Here is a 22,351-nt window from a genome sequence, read left to right on the forward strand (position 1 = left end):
AATCAACCAATGAAAGCCAACCTCGATTTCGATCGATTGAAAGTTCAAGTGAACATGAACATGAAAGTAATCATTAAAATAAGTCACACGATAACAATAAACAGATTTTGAAACAGAGATGACCAACAGCAAGGAAAACAAAGATGACCAACAGTAAGGAAAATGATAGATGCTGGCAAGAGGAGATGATAGAGAGCACCAAACAAAGGAAAGAAGACGGAAGAAAGAAAGGGAAGAAAAAAAGCAGTGAGGGACTAATGAAGCTTATTAACGCCCCTCCCCTTGGTTTTTCGATCAATCCGATTGAGCGGAGAGTGCCCCGACCATTGAATAGCGGTGGTCTCAATCCCTGTCGATCACAACAACCGTCATCGAATAATTAAGTTGATGCTATTGTAGTTAGTTATAATCAGTTACTCGATTGTAACCGATCAATACTTTGTCTTACTTGATGGTGATATCTTTAACATGAAAGCTAATGCATTGTTTATTACAAAAAGAAAAAAAATATTAGTTATATTTTTACTGATAATTATAGGTAAATATGTTCAATTGAGTGCATTTAATAAAACATTTGTCGATATGCCTACTTTAAACATTTTTATTAAAAGTAATGATTGTAATTAATTGAAAATGTAACATGTGTTTAGAGTTAAAATATATATATATATTTATATGAAAGGGAAATGGGTAAAAGTTAAAAAAGGTTTTGTTAATAAATGTTATTGAATAATATCTTCTTTAAATATATTAAAAATTATCATATTGATTATCAATTATTGCATTTATTATAAAATATTACTATAAATAATATTTTTATTTAATTGACATTCAAAGTTAAATGATATGTTAAGACGGTAAATTCCTTAGGTGGTCTAGGTAGTTGGGTTGATGTAACAAATTAATTGAGGTAAATCTTTGTCACCAATTTAAAGAGAGAATGAGAAATAAATAGAAGGATATTAAAGATTCAATGACTGAACTCACACATCTTTATCTTCTAATTTTTTTTTATCAAATTGAAATTTTATGTTCAAACCTCATACTTTTTTTTTTCATTATTTAAAGATTCTTCACTTTCTCTATTTCTCTCTATTAATTGATTGCAAGCAATAAAAATAAAAATATATTTAAAAAAACATAAATATTCACACTCATACACATTATTTATCTTAAAATTTAAATCTATAATACTTATGATTTGTAGTATTTGTTTTTAAATTTAAAATCTATAATACTTCAAAATTTACAAAAAAAAAATTATTTTTGCGTAATGCGTATTTTCTTCAAATTTAAGAAAGAATAATACAATAAATATAAAAACATTATAATCAATCAATAGCCTTAACCCATGTTAATTTCTAATAATTATATTTATCTATGATTTATTAATGGATTATTCACATTTGTATCCTAATTGTGTGGCAAACAACGTATTCAGACTCAATCCCAAATTAACCTCTGTGCTCTTTTATATATATATATATTCGGAAGAACCCGCTTCTAAAAGGCTGGTGGTAATCACTCCGTGCCCGCCCCGTGATATGAAACCATTTTTTCCCAATTCTAACGAGCAGAACCCCCAATTTCTCCCAATTCGTACGCACAACCAGATCGCTCTTCTTTAACCCTCCTTTCGTCTCCGGACTAATCGAGAAACTGAGTCTACAATTCGACTCGCCGCTTCCAACTCAGCCATGTCGGTCCGCTTCAAATTCAGAAGCTCGCCTAACTACGACTCGGTCGACATTGGGGACCGGCCTTCAATTTCAGTTCGTGATCTCAAATCCAGAATCGTCCAAAACAAGAAACTCAATCTTTGTCAAGATTTCGATCTCCTCTTCTCTGATCCTATCTCCGGTCAAGGTCACCTCTCCCGCTCTCTGCTTTAATACTATTTTCTGTTTTTTCGTTTTCTCTTCATGTTATATAGCAACAAGAATTAACGTATAACTCAAGTTCGTAATTATGGTAAGCTCATGAATTACACGGAACTGGAATTTTATATGGAAGATTGATTTTCTGTAGCCAAACGTGGCCTTGTATTAGTTTCAGAACAAACTTAGACTGATTGGTTGACAATTGGTTGTTTGATGGATTTAATGTAGAATACGTGGATGACGATTTTCAAATTCCTCGTGGTTCGAGTGTGATCATAAAAAGAGTTCCTGCGGGGTTAGTCCCTTTTCAGTCGAGTTTAATTTTATGTTCAAATTTTAACATGTGACATTTTATTGTGGTTCCTTACCTATGATGCTGATGCTGTGCAGGGAACGTGCTGGCTCACTTGAAAATTTTGCAACCAGAGACGCCAATATTAGCAAAACCTCTCATCCAGAGGTGAGTTTTATGCCTTCTATCCATTGCAACTAACTATTTGTCTTGGGAGAAAATAATTGCATAATTTTATGTTGATACGAAATAAATAGATCCAATCACAAACTTTTTTGGTACATACATATGGCAGCCTTAAAATAAGTTTTTCTGCTTCGTTTAGTTTCACCTTTTTTTAAGTAATGGCATAATATTCATTTTACAGAATGTGGAAACTGTTAACTTTGATGACTTTGGGGCAGAATTATGCCCTGTACCTGAGGCAAACTTATCTGGCATTGGTCTTGATATTGAGAACAAATTTTGTGTTGGTGATGAGGAGATAAATATCAAATTAAAAAGGTATCAACCCTTGTATTTCTAGTCTCTGTAAATTCATTATTTAATCATTTTATTTATGATTGTACTATTAGTATAGAACAGTACTATTATTCTTCTCTTGTAAATGTATTTTTTCTTTTTATGAATTCAGGTGCACTGAGCAACCTGTGGTAGAATGTCATAAATTTGAAGTGAGTGACATTAGTGAGGCCATCCCACAAGGTGTGGAATGTTTCATTTTCCTTGGCTACCCCTCCTTTATATGAAAGGCCTTTTGTTAAAAAAAAGTTTTGACTTACCTTGCTGCTATTCATATATCAGGTCAGAAAGAGTCAGAGACAAAATCTAAACCTGACATTGAACTGAATACTAAACAGTCTGAGTAAGAGATTTTGTCCCCTCAGTTATCTTATTGTCATTATTTAGTCTCAAGATCTGCCTTTCTTTTTTCTTGTTTCACTTTTAAATGTTCTGTCGATGTTGAAAGAGTTGTAATTGTCAGTTTTCGAGCAATGCAAACTGCTGATTTTCCGTCAGAGCTGAAATGCTCTCTTTGTGACACATTCTTTAAGGAGGCTGTTATGATACCCTGCTGCCAGCACAGTTTCTGCGAGAAATGTAAGTATCTTGCAGTGTAGTTGGTTGATTTCAGGACATCTTTGCTTGTTTTTTTTTTCTATGCATTGTAAGTGGATACTTCTTAAATTTTATTAATATCGGAAGAAAAATTGGGTACAAAATGCTCTCTAGCTCCAGGGTACTTGTTTCTTGTACGAAATTTTAGTGCGATATGGTTGTTTACTGTTCACATGTTGTCTCCTATCCTGATGATGGTGTTTGGTTGCAGGCATCTGTCATGTGCTGGTTGAGAAGGCAAGGTGTCCCAAATGCTTTTCTACCAAATGCAAAGTGGAAGATTTGTTACCCAATGTGTCACTGAGGCAAGCAATTGAGCGTTTCCTGAAGTCCCAAATTCTAGTTAATGGTTCGGAAAATGCTTTGCATCGAGATGCTCCAGGTATGAAACTAATATATTCTATACTTTTTGTTCTTGCATCGTTGCCAGGACATTGAATAATTGCTCAATAATCCAAAAACAGATAGAGAGTCAGGAATTCAAGTGAATGATGTTTCTCGTGTTGTCCCTGTCCTTCAAAGAGGAGCAGAGCTGCGTCCTTCTCCCTCTGCAACAGGGAGGGGATCCAATCAATATCCTGCAGAATCGGTGGGTGGCACAGGTTCTCATGTCAATTCCAATCATTTTCTTAAAGATAAAATCTCTAAATTGCCTGTTCACAAGATGCAGCGACTCCCTGTAGGCCTGGAAGGTTTTGCTGATTTTCAGGGGGAAAACCAGCCCATTAACGAGGAAGGTATAATCTTAAGTTCTCAAGCAATTTGCATAATGATTCTGTGACTATAGTCTTTTAGCTTCTAGCAGCTTAAGATTCAAAACATGATGCTAAATATACTGATTTTAATATGACTACTTCATATATCGTATTTTATTATCTATTTTCTTCATTCTTGGAACTTTAAATTCTTTATCTTGTGTAACTACAGCTGAATCGAATGTCAAGAGGAAGAAGGTGTTGGGGGTTATCACTCCAGGTAGAACATTTAACTTAATTTTAGAGACTTAACCCAACTCTAATGTAGACGTGATATCTGTGTATGTCTTCTGTGTTCTGAGTAACTTGGTGTTACTGGCAGATGCAGAGAAGGGTTATGTGGAGACTGGAAGACTCAAAAAGGTAATATGTTTGTCTATCATCTCCTTGAACTGAATGTAATCATCACTTGACATGCCTAAGCATGCAGCATGATCTACCTTGAAGTTACACACACACATATTCGTTCCAGAAATTATTTTTGATGGGCTGTTTCAATAATAGTTGTTGTTCATATGTTATCTGTCTGGATGTGTCTCAATTTTGTGCCATTCTTCTGGGTCCAAATGCCAGTCACACATCAGGAATATGTGTTGCATGTATTCTCAGTTTTCACCTTCTTAAATGTTAGGTTTCTGCAAAATGATTAAGTGTTGCATTTCATAACGTTGAACTCTATTTTTTCACTGTCCAGATTAACTTTCTAGTTTGTTATCTGTTTGTTTCATTTTTGCAATATTTCAAATGATAGTGCTGTGGAATAATTATTTACCTGATTGAATTCAGGGGGACCGTGTCTGCTACATGTGTGGTTCTCCTGGTCATTTGAGGAGATATTGCCCAGCTGTCTCCAGTCCACATCCTATGCTTCAAAGAGGTAAATGCTGGATATTTGGCTGTTATTATATTTGTTTCTATTTACTGTGCAAGGCTCATTTTTGTGTTTACGTCTTACTGGGATTATAGGAAATGGTATGTTTCCAGGAGCCATGCCTGGTTATGCATCACCATACTGGAATGGACCTCCGTTTCCCAATATCAGGCCATTTGCAAACCCATATGGCTACTCTGGTATGATGCCTTTCAATCCAACAGTGGTTCCTGCTTCACCTTTTCATGTTCCTACATACATGCCGTCTATGTTTGGTGGGCTACCTGCCTTCCGGTAAGTCCATTTATTTTTTCATAATGCCTTATAAAACATGTCTTGCATTTATTGTGTCATGGGTCTGGTTTTGAAACTGGGGCATTTTGCAGGGGATTTACAAGGATCGGAGGCATAGCACCTGCAGTGAAAAATAATGTAGAACACCGACTATTTCATTTCGAGTTGGATGTTCAAGATTATGATAAGGGACCCCAGGATGCCATGAGGTATATATTCTTTCCCGTATTAAGCAACAACTTTGTGTACAAATACTTAGAATTTTAACCTCGTATGACTCTTTTTCTGTTAATTTTGGTTAATAAACAGTTTTTCAGCATCTATTTCTGGATTTAATTGGTGTCTAAAAGTTTATTCTTTGTTGCATTTTAAACTAATTTCAATTATGGGAAAATGTCTGAAGAAAGTTGTACCAAGATCCCTCCTTTTCTCTCTTTAAAGCTTTGATATGGAAAGTCGCATTATCATTATCAACACTTAAATTGTAGTTTTATTAAGGCATATCTTTTCTCTTCTTATATGCTAATTTTCTGTGCATCAGAAAACACTTTTATGATGAGGATGATGTTAAAAGACGTCAGTGTGATGAGGCACAAAGACCGCGTGATAAAAACTTTTATCCTGAGAGCGAAAGGAGTGCAAGCTACTCTGAAGACAGCTTTACAAAAAGGTCACTTATGAAACGTAGGCATCCACATACCATTGATGATGATGCTTATTCTGATGACGAAAGACATGAGAAAAGTTCTCACGTTGCTGGTCAAAATTGGAGGCCTTATCATCACTCAGAGAGGTCAAGGTCAGAAGTAGATGATTTGCCTAGTAGCTCCAGTTGGCATAGTGAGGAGAGACATAAACGTGGTCATAGGAGCTCCAAAAAGCATAATGACTGCAGAGAGCAGTGTGACAGTGATTCTAGTTGGAGCCATCATCCAACCAATAAAGAGAAAGAAGCAAAAAGGACAGTTAAGCGTGATGCTGAGAGACAGCACCAGAAACATTACAGTCACTCTGAATCTAGTTTGGAGCCAAACCATTCCACTGACCAGAAAACGAAAAGAAGGGAGAAAGGTTCTAGCCAAAGTTGCAGGCATTCTGGGTACAAAACAAAAACAACACGACGCGACAATTTGAGTCATGATAGGTGGCAGATGGCCAGCAGGTCAGAGGAAGACAATCGAGAGGACTATCACCATTATAAAAGGAAAAGGGTATACTAAACAAGCAACAGATCTGATTTTTGAGGTAAATATGTATATGAAGTTGCATGTCAGAATTTAGGTGATAAATCTGGTATTAAATTTCCTTTCCAGTGAGGTAAATGTATTAACTTGGTTTACTACTAGTTCCATATTATTGCTTTTTATATGTTTAAAATAAGGATTTAGCACATTGCACTGGACGAACACAGGGCTGTTCCTTTCTAATTTTGATTCTCTGTTGGTTTTCTTGATACAGATCTAGTTGAGTGGTCGGCTTTTGGACAGTAGCTTCATGGATTTTTTTTAAAATATCTTCTACTAACCATGTTTGCATTTCTAGCTTGTGCTGTGGAGGCAAGCGACAGGAAAGAGGAGCATTGCGTAAGTTAAATTTTAGGTTCGGATACTTTAATGCTTTGCCCAAATTTCTTTCAGAAATTGATGAAGCTGATGAAGGTATGTTTCTTTTCCTAGAAAAATGAAAATATGAAAATGAGGGGGAAAAAAAAGACACGAGACCCCTGATGGCTGGTTAATATTTCTTCACCAAGTTGCGTCTGTGCACTATGCACTTTATATAGCAACTTCGTAAATGCTATAATCCGGCTACCAAAGGAGCTGATTGAGTTTTTCTATTTTTTGCACGAATGAGTGGGCCGTATAATCCGTTTTAGGTTGTCCATGGGCCCATGTGATTTCTTTGTCAGATTTAATGCACGTAGTCGAATTTTTTCTTGAAAAGAAAAAGAGTTTTGGGCGCGATGACTAAAATATTGGTTCTTTTCGCGTTCAAGGTCTGATTTTTTGCAAGCTTTACTCCTTAAATTATTTTCATATTTTTCTATAAAAGCAGAAGTGAAATACGAAGTAATATATTTGATTTTGACTAATTGTTTTAAATGCAGATATCATATTTTATGCTGGCAATAAAATCTATTTATAATTTTAATTTTTTAACATTTTAAAAGTATATTTATATTTGTAAACATTGGTTTTATGGTCTCTTTGATCTGTCTTTCTTGTGCTTTAAAATTTTTTTAAAAAATTTATTCTCTTTCAACTTTTTTAATATATATATGTATATATTTCAAAATGGTTATGATTTAGATTTCATAATGCGTCTTCGCTCCTGGTCCTGGTGACATATCTATCATTTGCTTTGTTTTGTTGATCTAGAGTCTGATGCTTGTTGGAACATCACAAATTCACAAATAACAAAAAATATACAAATATATATACCCCCCTCCCTCCCCTTTCAAGAAAAAAAACAAAAGGCCCCTAATTAGGTGGCTGTTAAGGCTGCAAGAACTCCTGCACTCCTTATATTTTAGTCAAAGTTTTCCCATTTTGATCTTAATTGTTTTAAATATTTGATTAAATTAAATTTTAATAAATATATAAAAAAATAATTTATATATTTATGATTTTGTGAGGGAAGTTTTCAACATTCTAGTTAATAATAATTTATAAATAAAAAGTGATTACCCTTGAATAAAAAAATTTGGTTAACACTTTTTTATACGCCATTTTCGTAACATGGTAATAATGCTTGTCGGACACCTTGAATGTGGTCAGTCTAGGGCTTCAGTTTCTATGAACGGTCCGAAGGTCACGTCGATAATATTTCGTTGATTTGTCTTTTGTTTCCAACACTTGCATGTGCATGTCATCAATTTTGCGTTTTATAAAAGTTCTTCCTTTTTACTTCTATCTTGTGATTTTCGCCGTCAGTATTATAGTCATGACTCACATCAGTAAGAATGCAAAGTACTACCTTAAAATATTGTCAGTCTGTCTTTGGAATATCGTTAGTTTTTTAACCAAAATAAGATATAATTATAATAACAAGTAGAATTGAATATTAGAGAAATTTCCTCAGTTTGAAGTTTCAGAAAGGGAGGGATAACAGGCCGCCCCCACCCCGACCATTTTTTTCTTATTTTAAAGGAGACGGTGGTTTATGAGTCTAAAATGTTCTTTGGTGTCATAGTGTTTTGCTATGTTACCACGTGAAACTGGAAACCATGGTTTTTTCTGATGAAAATGATATTAATTTTTGGTATGTTTAATTCTATGTAATCCGTTATAAATGTGGTTCTTAGAATTGGGTTAACATTTCTTTTATCAAGATGTGAAATAGATTCTTCTTTTTCTAAAATGAAAGAAAAAAAGGTTCCGTTTTTTCCTCGTGAGGGTGGGCTAATCTCAAAAAATCAAAAATTGTTTTTGTTTTTTTATGAAAATTTCACTTACAAAGTTACCTACGTTCACCCACAGTGTGCTGAAAAGGGAGGTTATTCGTGTGAGAAACCTGTAAGGTCTCCTATATTCGACATAGATTGCATGCTTATGAAATACATAGTTCTGTATAATTGGTGGTGATTATCGTTCAAATGCAGGGTCCTTGATACGTAAGAGGGATGATGGTAGCAATTCTTTTGAGCCGAGTTCGTGTAAAAATCAATATTCAGATTTTTCATGAAAATTATAGGCTTTAATCCTCTTATATATATATAGACAGAAAGAAAGAATAAAAATACATCCCTATCGAGCAAGGGCGATGGATAACACGATGGACAGTATAAACCATCCCAGTATGAAATATCCCACCATTCTGGTTGGACCCACGTCTTCTGGTTCCTGTAACCAAAACGGAAAAACTCTCTTATATGGTTTAAATTTTAAAAGTAGTAGCACCATAATTTAGCCAAGAATTTCTCGTAAACTCTCTTGGGCTTCAGCGTGCTAGTATCATGGACTTGATTGACTCGGAATTCAAAGGCAAAAAAATACTTAAAATTATAAATTTCATTTTTTTCATGTTCACCTAATATGAAAAACTCAAATACAAGGGCAAAAAATATTTTAAGCTTTCGATTTTTGTTTTCAAATTTCAAGGTTTTTGCAATTTTCTGTGTTTCTTTTTTTGTCCCTTGTTTTTGGTATTTTTATGTGGGAAAGATGGAAGCGGTAAGAATCTGTCTGCCTACTCCCACGGAAATCCTTCCATTATTTTTTTTCAAAACCAGGAAAAGGAAAAATAATAAATTTAAAGAATAATACTCTTCCTGATCAAAATTAAAATTAAAGTTGATTATTGGAAGGTTTAGGATTAGGTTCGTACCTGTGGTGGAGGTTCCTGCGTAGGAGTTTGGGTGATGTCCTCCTCAAAAGGCCAAGCATACCTGTCCGGTTCTTCGGTTCTTGCCAAGCTCCAATCATACATTCTTCTTTCTTCCACGGAGGACAAAATCAAGTAAGATTCCTGAGAACAAAATGGTGGATTTTCAGCTTCTAGTTATTGAGGTGTAAATCATATGAGACGTAAAAATTTTAAAAGTGCCACGTTATCTTGACCGACTTTTAAGAGGTCCATTTTCTTGCTGAGTTCTTCTTCATCCAGCCCCTGCTTCAGGAGTTCGTCTACCTTGTTTTCGTAAGCCACCGTGACCTGGAAAAGCAACGGGACATGAGTACGAAATGAGGAAGAAAGTGCAAAAAAGAAAAAAGAAGAAGAGAGTTTGTCAGAATTAAGGGACTAAAATTTATGGTGGTGATTTGAGAAGGGACCTGTTCGTAAGAGCATTTTCTTTGAAGCCCAAGCCTACCGTAGTGATCTGCATCTGTTATTGCTGCATTCTACCCTAAACCTCATCAATTAAGTGCAGTCTTTTTTTCTGAGCAGTAATGGTGAATGCACAAGGATTTTAAACAGTACAGAAAACACCTAAATCTTCTCAGAATTACAAGATAAAAGCGCTGATGATGATTTACCAATGCCACGAAGAGCCCGTTCAACATTATGAGCAGAGATCAAAGAAGGAGGTCCTTTCGGAGCTTCAATGGATTGTTCTGATTCTGCTTCGGTTGCTGGTGTCTCGGATGATACATCACCCGAGCTCCTAATGCTAAGTCTTCTCTGCCTTGTTGCAAAACCGATGGAACTTGACAACATAGAGCCGTTTTTGGGCGTTGGTGCATGAAGATCCTTGCGGGGCAAATACAGTGTTGCAGCTGTGGATGAAAGAGCCATGACTGTGTGCGGTAATCTGTTACTCGACTCCGATGGTTCTCGTTATTAGTTTTCTATTGCCGTTTCGAGGGAGGGATAAGATATGGCCCTCTAGCTAAAGGAATACTATCTTCACTTAATTCTCAATATATTAAGTTAAAATTCGCACCCAAATGTCAACTGGTCGTTGTAGTATAGTGGTAAGTATTCCCGCCTGTCACGCGGGTGACCCGGGTTCGATCCCCGGCAACGGCGAAACTAGTTTTGGTTTTTTTTTGAATTTTTTAACTTCTTTTTTTCTGCTTAGAAACGAGATCGTTTTGTTTGTTTTTCTCCAATCTCTGTTCCATGTCTGTGCCTCTATGCTCTTCCATTTGAAAAGAAACTCGATTCGTTTGGAACAAATCCAGACAGCAAAACTGAAACAGAGATGGGATTAGGGAGAAATGACTCACCCGGGTCAGGCGACCCGGGACCAAGTGGGGAATCGGAGCCCTCCACCACGACGGAACCACGACGATTCCCTTTGGCAGCTCAGCCAGAGATAATGAGAGCAGCGGAGAAAGACGACCAATACGCTTCCTTCGTATACGACGCCTGTCGCGACGCCTTTCGCCACCTCTTCGGTATATAATTTTGTCATATGCATTCAATTTTCTCTGTTTTCTTCAGTATTGCTAGTAAAAGATTTATCAAATTTTTCTAGGTACGAGAGTTGCAGTGGCTTATCAGAATGAGGTTACTTCTAAATCTCATTTCCGAATAACTCACTAAAATTTTTTAGAATTTTTTAGTTTTAATTTTGTTTAATTTATTATGCAGACAAAACTTCTGGGGCAGATGCTTTACTATGTTTTAACAACTGGTTCTGGACAGCAAACACTAGGAGAAGAATACTGTGACATCACTCAGGTTTCTCCTTTTTGAAAAGAAATGAATTAGTTGTAGAGTTTGTCAATCTGAATTCATCTTTTAGTATCTTACACTTAATTGATTATCTGATAGTTGATATGGTGTTTTGTTAGGTTGCAGGACCCCATGGCCTTTCCCCAACACCAGCTAGACGTGCTCTTTTCATCGTGTATCAGACTGCGGTCCCTTATATTGCAGAAAGAATTAGGTTTAAATTGAAGCTTTTCTTTCCTTTTGGTTTTCGTTACACGCTTCTGTATTTCATTTTTGGTGCTAATGGACTATCTGAAACTTTGTCGGAATTTGAGATATCTGAATTCTTCCTTTTGCAGCTCTAGGATTGCATCCCGTGGTATAACCCTTGCTGAGTTACAGACTGATGAGTTCTACAGTAACAATGCTTCTGATAGGAGTCAAGTAGAGTCGTCCACGGGGATTGAAATTTCATTACCCTTAGAATCAAGGGATTCAGTTTCTGCACTGTCGAGGTTGAAAGAGAAACTTAATGGAATGTGGTTGCATGCAGTTCAGAGATGGCCAGCAGTATGAAAATTATTATTTTTACTTTGGAAAGAGTTCATTTCTTTTGTATAAACTATTTGTTGTTTTTTTCATCTGTTTAACTTTTTTTTTTCTGGGGATCTTTGTCACAAACATAACATAATTCTTTTTAGGTAATTTTTTTTCTTCCTTGAGGTAGTGTTTTAGATGAATATGTTTTGGTGCTGTTACATAGGTGCTGCCTATAGCTCGTGAAGTCTTGCAATTGCTTCTACGTGCTAACCTCATGTTCTTCTACTTTGAAGGTATGTGGAGCTTACTCTTCTAGATTTGTTAAAGTTTTGAAGGGGAACTTTAGTCATCTTAATAATTTTAATTTTCCCTTGGCAGGTCTCTATTATCATATATCAAAACGTGCAGCTGGCATTCGCTATGTGTTCATTGGGAAGCCATCAAATCAAAGGCCCAGGTATGTGGTTTTCTACTTGCTTCTAGATATCTTGTTTGCTTTCATGTGGTTTCTCTTGTTTGCATTTTTAGAGCTCAACCTCACATAAGGAAAAGTTGGAGTGTATTCTTTGCAAAATCGTCTAACCTTTTTCACTGCCTTCAACTGCAGGTACCAAATCCTGGGTGTGTTCCTTTTAATTCAACTGTGCATCCTTGCTGCTGAAGGTCTGAGACGCAGCAACTTATCTTCAATTGCAAGTTCAATTCATCAGACCTCATTAGGGTCCCATCAAAATACAACAGGTTATTTTGCATCAAGTCACCTTACAGTGCTCGCATAAACTTGCAGGCCTTCAAAATTAAAAACCTTACATTGTGCCATATTCATGACGGTCACCTACAGTTTGATAATTTGAAATTTGTTCCTTGCCTATAAGTTGAATCCATTTGGATTGTTGCAAGAATGAATTTTGACTTATCTGTACCGAAGACATCAGTTCAATCAGCTGAAATATGGAGTCTGGGCTCTTGGCTTGTATTAATATGTAGTGAAGCTCTTGAAATAGCTGATAGTCAAACCTACTATTTTTAGGCACTAGGAAATCCATGTTTCAGACATTTTTCTATCCTCATTCCAAACAGTGGTGCCATGGGAGATTAACATGTGTTATTTTGACACATTGTTGTCTGGGCATGTAGGACGTGGTTTGCCTGTTTTAAATGAAGAAGGCATCTTGATACCTGTAGAGGCTGACCAGGGCAGTTGGGTTGGGGAATCAACTTCAGAGGTAAATTGTCTAGTTTCTTTCCAAGTATTCCGATTATGTATGTTGTTTTCATCATCTTCTATATTTGTTTTCTAGTTTCATATTCGTTGTAAGAAATAGCTAGATTAAGAGATCATAAATAGCAGGCAAGATCGAGGATAGGGTATTTGTGTTACTAATTGATGGCGGGGTGTAATTGATCATTAGTTTTAAGCTAGAATATAGCGTTGATCTCGTCATAAAAGGATGTGTTATTGATAGATGCCAAAACTTGAGAGCTCTTCCCAGGGAGAGTTGCTTTAAGTAACCTAACTGCTTACCTTCAATTTAGTTAGACCTATTTATTATTAGATGCTAATCATGGGATTATTTTGGTTAACGTAAAGTACTGCTGGAGTGTTTTCCTAGTTGCCTAGACTTTGCTGGATGATGACTTATAATGCTCAAAACCTGCTTCTGCCACATGGAATGGTTTGTTCTTTGAGCTTGTTGCAGAAATGCCACCTTCTGCAGATGAAGATTGATTGGGCTACTATAGATAGGACCTCTTTAGAAAATATTAGACTGTGTTCTAAATAAATTAGCAGCAAAATAATTAACTATGCTGCTGATTTGTGCAAATTCAGTCAACCGTTGGTCTCAGCAAATGCACCTTGTGCCTGAGCAATCGTCAACACCCGACAGCTACACCATGCGGTCATGTATTCTGCTGGTACTTTTTTCTGTGCACCTAAAGACTCTTTTCTGTGCATTCTATGTCAGCAGAAACGACAATAATTCTTATATCATCATCTGTCTGCAGGAACTGCATCATGGAATGGTGCAATGAGAAGCCTGAATGCCCACTCTGCCGCACTCCCATAACTCATTCAAGTCTGGTTTGTTTATACCATTCAGACTTCTAGCTCGCGATTACAAGTGCTGCCCAAGTTAACACCCAAGGAGAGAACAAATTGAAAGCAGCCCACTTGTCCTCCTGCTTTGCTTATGCAAAGAAATTTTGAAGTGTACCAAAGATTAAGGGTTAGTATGTTGATCGCCACGCCGGGATTGTAATTTTAGTTATATCTAACCAAGGCCAGGAGCTTTTCAATTAACCATTATGATAGACAATTTCCCCCCCTCGCTTCTAAACTAAGATGGGGGGGAATATCTGCATAGACCAGGTCTGGCAAATTGTAATGTACCAATAAAGCAGTGTATTTCCTTCACCAATAATTTCATATAGGGTAAATTACAAAGATCCCTTTAAAATTTGATTGAGAATATATTTATCTCTATTTAATTTTAAACAATACTTTCTTACCCTTTGTTGAGATTGGATTGAAAATGCATTTCTCTTCCTTAAAAAGCAATAGTGCTAATTTTTATTTTAAGTATAAAAAATTGTGAGATTTAATTAATTATAAATTCGGTTGATTATATATGATAACGCATCAGTGCTCTCTAAAACAATGCATAACATTATTTTCCGAAGGCAAAATAATAATAATAATAAAAAAGAAACCTTTCTCAAATTTGGTTATGTAATGATTATGGAATTCCAAACTTATGTTTTAACCGTCTAATTGGCTGGTCCTCATGACCCATCATCCAACGCCACCTCACAAGCGACTTCAAACTTTTCATCATACACCGTCCACGTCACACACCAATATCTGATAAGAACCGTCAGATTAAACCTTCTCGTTATGGCTACTATATAAGCCTCAGCAGTATTATTAGGGTTTCGATTTCAGTGGACTGTAATCTCCCAAAGCGGCGAAGCATCCCGACTTTGCATTTCTCTCGTTTAGATTCGGTTCGCCTGAAAAACATGACTACTCAGATTAGCAAGAAGCGCAAGGTTCGTTCTTTTACTTTCTTTCTTTCACTTTACGTTTCTTTTTCCAGAATTTCTTCAAATTTTGAACTCAGTTTCGCTGCTTTTTTTATTTTGAAAGGTGAACTCAGTTTCGTGGCTAAGTAGGAAGAATAATAATTTTTACTATTTGTACCTTATTATACGGCGAAGTACTTAGGTTCACTGAAGTAATTCTTGGTAGTTTTGTTTCTTATAGTTCTTTGATTAGGAAGATATCAGATATGATGTTTATATGTATCAGATTTGTTCGAAACCGAAAATGACTCTTGTTTGGTTATAAATATTACAAGGTTGTCCCCGTGAATGTGAGTTGAAAAAAATGGAAACTATATTTCAGTGGGGTGGAATAAATCATGTGATGCTTAAAGTTTTGATTGACAATGTGATTGGGTGGACAGTTTGTCGCGGATGGAGTGTTCTATGCCGAGCTGAATGAGGTGTTGACAAGGGAGCTAGCTGAGGATGGATACTCTGGAGTCGAAGTTAGGGTGACACCTATGCGTACTGAGATCATCATTAGGGCCACTCGAACTCAAAATGTTCTCGGTAATCTTAAAATTATTTAAGGTGTTTTAATTGCCCTTTTTCTGCCTTGCCTTGTAATGCTAATTTCAACCATATGATTCTCAGTTGAGTTTTAATGATCTGATTTCAGGTGAGAAAGGAAGAAGAATTAGAGAGCTGACATCTGTTGTTCAGAAACGGTTCAAGTTTCCAGAGAACAGTGTGGAACTCTATGCTGAGAAGGTTAACAACAGGGGTCTTTGTGCCATTGCTCAGGCAGAGTCCCTGCGTTACAAGCTCCTTGGAGGCCTTGCTGTTCGGAGGTTAGTGAACTAAATTTTATACCATTTTGTGTTTTATATGGTTGTCTCTACCATTGTTGTATATATTTACTATTATCGAGTGTAACAAGTTCAGATTCGCTTCTGATGTGAAAATTGCATTTTTCCAATTTTAATTTCCCTAGCAAGCTGTTGTTGTTTGGTTTTACAAGTTTCAGTGGTCTAAGTCATCTTTACAGCGAGTTGGTTGCCAAAAATAATACCTCTCTCGTGTCTGAGGATGACTATATTTGTTAATTCCATCTAATTTGGATAAGCCAAGGAAAGGTACTTTTATATATTCCTTGCAACACCAATTTTGGATGGTAAATTTCAACAAATGTCCCTATTTTTGCAACACAAATTTGTATATATTCCTTGCATTCTAATTTCATGCACAGCCTGTCTATCTTAGAAGAAAAGTTACTTGGAAGCATGTACTGTACCCTGCCATTGTTGTACTATTAATAATATTTAAGTTTTTTAGTACTGTACTTGCAAACCAGGTTCTAGTCTGTTAAAAATTTGTTTAAACATCATCTATGGCAATGTGCAATATGTGCTTGCCTACTGAACCAAGGCTTAACCATGACAAGTAGTTATCTCTATACATGAGTTTAATATGATTACAACTGAAGGCATGATTTCCTTTATTAATATTTTGGACTCTTTGGAACATTATTATTTGACTTCCATGATTGTAGGCCTGTTAGTTTTGGGGTGTATGTTGAGTTGAAGGGTTATGGGGAGTATGGTTGGCTTCTTGCTCCCTCTTGTAAGATCTTGGACCTTCTACTCTAGAATATCTTCATGCATCCTTGTGGATGCAGTGATGGTCTTTCTATATTTTGTGCAAAATGTCTGAATCAGTGTCTCAACCATCTGTCCAAACAGTCATTGATGTATTACTATTGTTTAGCCCCCTTTGCTTGCATGAAAGCTTTGGGGGTTTAATCAATGCCTAAATAAAAGATTTCTTGGAGTTTGTCAGGCCTCTTGTTATCTATTTAAGGTGCTTGGAGTTTGGAATATCCTCCTACATTCTGTATATTGCCGTTAGATTGAATGTGCACTAATTTTAGAAGATGGATGTATTTCTGCTGTGGCTAATTTTTATTTTTTTTCCTCATGTAGATCTAGAACAAGTTTGTTGTAGTTATGTTGTTGATCTAACTCTTACGAATGCTTTTGATACATGTGGACATTTGAACTTTCTGCATTAATGTATGTTAGCATTATTGTCTACCCCTTAAAAAAATAATCAAAGGGCATTGTGGGAGTTAAACTTTTTATTTTTTGATGTTTATAGGGCTTGCTATGGTGTTCTCAGATTTATCATGGAGAGTGGGGCCAAGGGATGTGAGGTAAGTCTATTAACTTTCTTCCTCCTTACTTCTCAGTGCTTGCAACCAAGCATATGCACATTGTAGTTATATTTTGTGAATATGCACTCAGGTCATTGTGAGTGGAAAGCTCCGTGCTCAGCGTGCTAAGTCTATGAAGTTCAAGGATGGCTACATGATCTCCTCTGGTCATCCTGTTAATGAATATATTGATTCTGCTGTTAGACACGTCCTTCTTAGGCAGGTCAGTTAAAATGCTTATTCAGTGTGGCTTTTTGTCTCTATAATTATCCAATAATGAGAGGTTTGGTTGGACTTTGAACTTAAGAGTTGTCAATTCTTGGTTTGTCACGCTTCATAATATATTTCCACATGTTTCACTCAATTTGATCGATCTGAGAGACTTGTCTTTGAAATGGTTTCAGGGTGTGCTTGGTATCAAAGTTAAAATCATGCTTGATTGGGATCCTAAGGGCAAGCAGGGCCCTATGACCCCACTGCCTGATCTTGTCACGATTCACCCTCCCAAGGATGAGGAAGAGTATAAACTCCCGGAAGAGTATCAAACTGCGGTTCCCCCAACCAATATCGAGATTCCAGTGGCTTAGGGACACATTGGGTTTGCCCCAAATAAGTTTTAATGTAGTATTTTGTGTTTTAAGGTTTTTACTCTTTAGAGCAGGACAATTACTAGATACCAGAATGAAATATGTTTTGCGGACTTGGCCTTTGTTCAGGTGAATTTTGTGTGCGTTTGCATATTATATTTTAATAGAATTTTGACTTCTTTTAGGTCTCTATGCATCCATACCTGATTAAATCGTAATCAGTATCTGATGAAAGCATTTCATGGGATAAATGGATTACTAATTTTGTTTTTAATCATCCAAAAAGAAAAAAATTGAAGGGTAGTCCAATTTTAAATGTCTGAGTACGTTACCATAAGGTGGCCAATGACAGGGTTACAAGTAAATCCGGATAATATGAGAAGAGTAGAAGAACCGGATGGCGTGATTGGAGACCAAAACATTGTATGGGAGTCCTGACCCAAGCAGAGAGAATGGTGATAAGGCTTAGGCAGTTCATGGCAAGGGCCGGCAACGGTGGCAGAGAGCCCGTTCTAGATTCAGACAAGGGTGAGGAGCTTGTTCACGTCCAACCTTCCAGTCCCCATCGCACTCGGCAAGTGGTTTGGGCGAGTGATGCGGACAGTGCAAAATGGCAAAGCCGTTGGTTTCAAGGGATCCAGAGGCCTGCCCTCCTCAGTGTAATCACACTGAGATTGAAACTGAACCTGATGGACTTAGATTCAGAATGTAATGAGGTTTTAGATTTAGCCAAGTGGATACTCTGTTTTCTGTTGGGCTAAATCCGGGGCCTATTGAAGCTTCAAGTCGCCGATCAACGCTTTGAGGGTGCAGAAGACATGGAACAAGTTAGTGATACTGTTAGTAGTCATCATCATCAGTGAGCTACCATGTGACTGTTGCCGTGCAGGAAATTCAACATGTGGCGAGACTGAGTGAACTGAATGCATGTGTTGCTTTTAACTGATTTTGCCCCATATCCAAACGTTATTGTATGCATGTACTTAATCACTCGGAACAAATTGGCATTCTTTTCTTTTCAGAAACCTGCATTGTAAAATTAATTATTTTGTTCCTGTTCTTCATTGTCATTTGTTGTATATACTAAATAGCGATTAATATGGGAAGTTTGCCATTGATAGACCTATCATCGTCGACTAATGGTTTAACTATGTTGGACATCTTGGTTTTCTAAGTAAAGAAAACTTCAATGTAAGTTAGGGAGTGTACTCAAAGCTAAAGAGATATTAAGGAGACGGCGAGAGGTATGATTTAGAACTCACGTGTGTTGCGGATAATCATGAAAATAAGGATATCTGCAAAGTCAGAGACAACAAGCATTTGTGGGTATTCATTCTCAACATACGTTATTATTGTCCCAAACACTCACCGTCTTCTCTTGTCAAACGATTGTTTGACCACGTCTCCTTTGAATACTTGTAAACTGCAATCCCCTTTTATACTGAACTGAAATTTACAGCTTCAACTGGGCCTCCTCCCATCTTCAACATTGCAGCCGTTGCTACTTAATTAGCTGCAATGCAATGTTATTAGCTATAATTTCAAAATTTCAATGTAAATAAAATGATTAAATGATAAATTTTACAGTCGATAATCTTATAACAGGTGAAAATAAATGACATATTAATACGATAAATGACAGTCTTTGTCATTTTATTTTATTTTATTTTTTCTGTCGGGTTTTCTATTCAATCAAACATGAGCAAAAATCTCTGTTAAAGAAAAAGAACATGACCAAAAATCAAACCCTTGCCTGTTTTAATTAATTGCCACCCACCACCTTCCAATTGTCTCTCTCATATCAAGTTAACGGACGCTTAGTGGCTTATACTGAATTCAATGAATACAGCCGAGTTCCTGCCAAATGTAATAGATAAATGAATAAAGAATGTAGTAAGGAAATGGTTGGCAGGGAATTCCGGATTCATCACTGTCTACCCCCAATTCAGTATGATTATGAATGATCATAGAGCACATGTGACATTACACATTGCGCCACTTGGGGGTGTCGTAGGAACATCAAATTAAAGCTTGAGAATCGAAACTAATCTTATCACGTTTTGACATCATTTTTAAGGTCACATTCAATTCAAGCACTAACTGCACGTGTACAAGACAAATTGACGGCATCCCTCTCAACACGTCTCCACTTTTGCAAGACACAATCAATCTTGAGGAAAGATATAAGTGGGACATGAGTTGTCCCCAGCTCCCACCCCTCCTCCCTCTTCCTTTGCTTCTCCCAAAGTTTCATTACTTGGCAAAATTTTCTTTTCATATAGGAATGGAAAAATGAATGCATGATATATAGTGGGCAGCAGCACCACCAGCACCACCAAGCACGCCCGCCACCATGCGTAATCTCCACTTACCTATGATCCATTGCCTCTCTCTGTATTCCCCTAAGAAAGAAAGACAAGGCACTCCCAAATTCATCTACTTGGCAATCATCATTTGTCCTTCCAAATTAAATAAGCTCGGATATCATCAATTAATGCATAAACGTTTGACCCCTTTCTTTTTTTCTCAAGAAAACGATGGTAGGAAAAGGTATATTTCCAAGGGTTTTGACTGAGCGATAGAGAGAAAGAAAGACGAGGGTGATCTTGTTCGATTATTAAACCGTTGACTTGATGATGGAGATATATATATATATATATATATATCTATACACACTAGAGAAAGGTAGGCTTAACCTTTTCAAATAGTTGCAAAACGATTGTGACTTGTGAGCCGCCCTTGCAATGAACAATGAACTTAAAACAGGGAGTTCATTCTTTATAAAATAAAAATAGTATGTTGCACCCTTGTCTCCCCATTACAAGGAAGAAAGGCTGCAAACCTAAGTGTAGCACTTCGCCACTTCCTTCGGGTGCTCCAATGTCCCTTTCCTTGACCATTATGCCCCCCCTCTCAAATCCACCAATAATTTCTTAGGTTATTATCCAAATTACAATTCAATTGTATTCAAGTTGCAAACGGGAGATTTTAATCAATCTTATACGATCAAATATAGTTTTTCATATAAATTCTAATACCCAAGATTTAGAAATTGTAAAAAGTACGTGCAATAGTCATTTGTCTCAAGCTTGTAAGTTTCATTTTGGGTTTATTATTATCATAAGTAGGTTTCTTTTAGATTATCATTTAGTTGCCATACTCTAAATGTTAGTCATATTGACATATATTTTGTCATTAGAAATCGATTTTGCACTGTATCACAAGTTTTAGAATAGTGTTTTTTATTTTGTTCAATGTTATCATCTTGTTGTTAGTAGTATACTTTTGATCCATTATCACCAAGGTTAATTTTGGCTTTACTATTTCTAACCTATGTTATTGAGGTTAAGGGTGTCCATAACATGTTGTAGGAGAATTATGAAATTTATGATTTGGTGAAATTTTGTTTATTCATGTTATATGAGAATATGATTTTGAAGTAAATATATTTATGAATATAAGATTACTCAATTTTGCTTTTGAATCATTATTATTGATAACTTTGGTCTAAATATTTTGAAAGCATGCTTGTCTCCATTTGAGAGATCGGTTAGAGCCTGTGTTAGCTAGGTTATCATGTGCCGTTAGACTTTTATAAGCTTTGGTGTGAGTATTTTGATATTGATATTTTGTATCTTTTGGATATTTGTAAAATGCTATTTAAGAGACTTGAATTCTTGTATAGTGTATTATTTAGAGATATTTGAGATTTGTTTAAAATATCTATTGCCTTAAATGTTTATGAGATTTTAATATATAGTATTATGATGTTCTAAACTTTTGATTGAGACACGACAGTATAAGTCAATATTTTTTATAAGACATGTTGCTAACAATACTTATCCTTTTAGGATATCGTTATCATAAAGGCAATATTGAATTTAATTTCACAAATTTCATTTTTATAAGTACATTCTTTGTCAAGATTAATTGAAAACCAAATTAAGTCAACTCCAAGGGCATGGAAGCAAATAACAAGTACTTCAATATCCAGCCCTCTACAAGCTGTTGTAAGGAAGAACAATCTTAAGCTATATGATGTAAACTTGGTATCAGTTCACTAGAGGTAATTAGTTGTAAGAAATATTTATATAAAATCAGTATTACTTTGTTAGTTGCCACATTTGCCTACATCACACGAAAACAATATCCACGAGCATAGCTTATCAAAAAGAAGTATAAAAAGGGACATGAATAGTGTTTTTGGTAGTAATAACCAATGCTAAATGAATGATGAAAAGCAGGCCACTAGAGATTAAAAGAAAAGAATGAAATCTTTACTTGTGGCATTATGGCATAGAAGACAGATAAATGGGTCATTTTGAAATGTAACAAAAGAGCAACACAATCTCCACAAAGGCATGGGGGGGATATGATGGGGAGAGGACACAACATTGGAGTGGGATTTCCACACAAAAAGAAATACTTTTTTATTTTCCCCCCTTCGAAGTGGAGTCACCCCACGCTCAACAATGTCCTCATCTCCCACAGCACAAACATCCTTGCTTCCATGGGAACCCAAATTACTCTCTATTGCATGGGTCCCAGCTGCCCCTCATTCTTCTTCTTTGGTAGGCTTTGTCAGTAGTTGGATATGGATTGTACTCCCCACTTTGCCACAACAATCCCTCTTGTGGGCAGTGAAATTGAATGCCAA

At 36.2% G+C, this 22,351-nt stretch overlaps 4 protein-coding genes and 1 non-coding gene across 8 annotated transcripts; 4 read left to right on the forward strand and 1 right to left on the reverse strand.

Annotated features, from left to right (window-relative positions):
- The first annotated feature begins 1,485 nt into the window (after window positions 1-1,485).
- LOC110410220 (E3 ubiquitin ligase PQT3-like) lies at window positions 1,486-7,343 on the forward strand. 4 transcript variants are annotated; one of them, XM_089782597.1, is made up of 16 exons: window positions 1,486-1,866; window positions 2,109-2,175; window positions 2,271-2,340; window positions 2,540-2,676; window positions 2,807-2,877; window positions 2,977-3,037; window positions 3,158-3,273; window positions 3,503-3,673; window positions 3,756-4,028; window positions 4,219-4,266; window positions 4,369-4,409; window positions 4,833-4,923; window positions 5,013-5,211; window positions 5,304-5,420; window positions 5,753-6,456; window positions 6,670-7,343. In XM_089782597.1, the coding sequence occupies exons 1-15, from the start codon at window positions 1,698-1,700 to the stop codon at window positions 6,429-6,431; spliced, it is 2,310 nt and encodes a 769-aa protein (XP_089638723.1). In that variant the 5' UTR covers window positions 1,486-1,697; the 3' UTR covers window positions 6,432-6,456; window positions 6,670-7,343. The 4 variants fall into 4 exon arrangements, with proteins under 4 accessions (XP_089638723.1, XP_089638724.1, XP_089638722.1 ...); XM_089782598.1 differs by having other exon boundaries at window positions 6,754-7,343; XM_021419830.2 differs by having other exon boundaries at window positions 1,488-1,866; window positions 3,756-3,880; window positions 3,962-4,028; window positions 5,753-7,341.
- Window positions 7,344-7,539: 196 nt separating this feature from the next.
- Window positions 7,540-10,461, reverse strand: NDHU (Chaperone DnaJ-domain superfamily protein). The gene is made up of 5 exons (XM_021419835.2): window positions 10,188-10,461; window positions 9,984-10,045; window positions 9,775-9,864; window positions 9,538-9,678; window positions 7,540-9,053 (listed from the first exon to the last, which is right to left on the reverse strand). Exons 1-5 carry the CDS (start codon window positions 10,444-10,446, stop codon window positions 8,958-8,960), a joined length of 648 nt encoding a protein of 215 aa, XP_021275510.1. The 5' UTR covers window positions 10,447-10,461; the 3' UTR covers window positions 7,540-8,957.
- Window positions 10,462-10,484: 23 nt separating this feature from the next.
- Window positions 10,485-14,406, forward strand: PEX10 (peroxin 10). The gene is made up of 11 exons (XM_021419834.2): window positions 10,485-11,051; window positions 11,132-11,163; window positions 11,248-11,337; window positions 11,451-11,545; window positions 11,670-11,880; window positions 12,074-12,143; window positions 12,229-12,307; window positions 12,458-12,591; window positions 12,988-13,076; window positions 13,682-13,767; window positions 13,858-14,406. Exons 1-11 carry the CDS (start codon window positions 10,856-10,858, stop codon window positions 13,958-13,960), a joined length of 1,185 nt encoding a protein of 394 aa, XP_021275509.1. The 5' UTR covers window positions 10,485-10,855; the 3' UTR covers window positions 13,961-14,406.
- On the forward strand, window positions 10,609-10,680 carry TRNAD-GUC (transfer RNA aspartic acid (anticodon GUC)). The gene has a single exon. It is a non-coding gene; the product is annotated as a tRNA-Asp (tRNA).
- A 378-nt stretch (window positions 14,407-14,784) lies between the features above and the next one.
- LOC110411518 (small ribosomal subunit protein uS3x-like) lies at window positions 14,785-17,882 on the forward strand. Its single transcript, XM_021421714.1, has 6 exons — window positions 14,785-14,901; window positions 15,318-15,465; window positions 15,575-15,746; window positions 17,053-17,107; window positions 17,199-17,330; window positions 17,512-17,882. Exons 1-6 carry the CDS (start codon window positions 14,872-14,874, stop codon window positions 17,692-17,694), a joined length of 720 nt encoding a protein of 239 aa, XP_021277389.1. The 5' UTR covers window positions 14,785-14,871; the 3' UTR covers window positions 17,695-17,882.
- Window positions 17,883-22,351: the final 4,469 nt, after the last annotated feature.

Source organism: Theobroma umbraticum, unplaced genomic scaffold, assembly GCF_002168275.2.
Source record: "Theobroma umbraticum cultivar Fairchild unplaced genomic scaffold, ASM216827v3 scaffold_56.0, whole genome shotgun sequence".
NCBI lineage: Eukaryota > Viridiplantae > Streptophyta > Magnoliopsida > Malvales > Malvaceae > Theobroma > Theobroma umbraticum.

Excerpts from the sequence above, each read along its gene's own strand:
- PEX10 (XM_021419834.2), top strand. The coding sequence starts at position 10,856 with ATGGGATTAGGGAGAAATGACTCACCCGGGTCAGGCGACCCGGGACCA. Across the intron at positions 11,052-11,131 it reads CGCCTTTCGCCACCTCTTCG|GTACGAGAGTTGCAGTGGCT; the intron begins GTATATAATTTT and ends AAATTTTTCTAG. Across the intron at positions 12,592-12,987 it reads GTCCCATCAAAATACAACAG|GACGTGGTTTGCCTGTTTTA; the intron begins GTTATTTTGCAT and ends CTGGGCATGTAG.
- LOC110411518 (XM_021421714.1), top strand. The coding sequence starts at position 14,872 with ATGACTACTCAGATTAGCAAGAAGCGCAAG. Across the intron at positions 15,466-15,574 it reads TCGAACTCAAAATGTTCTCG|GTGAGAAAGGAAGAAGAATT; the intron begins GTAATCTTAAAA and ends ATCTGATTTCAG. Across the intron at positions 15,747-17,052 it reads GGAGGCCTTGCTGTTCGGAG|GGCTTGCTATGGTGTTCTCA; the intron begins GTTAGTGAACTA and ends TGATGTTTATAG.
- NDHU (XM_021419835.2), bottom strand. The coding sequence starts at position 10,446 with ATGGCTCTTTCATCCACAGCTGCAACACTGTATTTGCCCCGCAAGGAT. Across the intron at positions 9,865-9,983 it reads GAAAATGCTCTTACGAACAG|GTCACGGTGGCTTACGAAAA; the intron begins GTCCCTTCTCAA and ends TTGCTTTTCCAG. Across the intron at positions 9,679-9,774 it reads AGAAAATGGACCTCTTAAAA|GAATCTTACTTGATTTTGTC; the intron begins GTCGGTCAAGAT and ends TTTTGTTCTCAG.
- LOC110410220 (XM_089782597.1), top strand. The coding sequence starts at position 1,698 with ATGTCGGTCCGCTTCAAATTCAGAAGCTCGCCTAACTACGACTCGGTC. Across the intron at positions 3,038-3,157 it reads CTGAATACTAAACAGTCTGA|TTTTCGAGCAATGCAAACTG; the intron begins GTAAGAGATTTT and ends TGTAATTGTCAG. Across the intron at positions 4,029-4,218 it reads CCAGCCCATTAACGAGGAAG|CTGAATCGAATGTCAAGAGG; the intron begins GTATAATCTTAA and ends GTGTAACTACAG.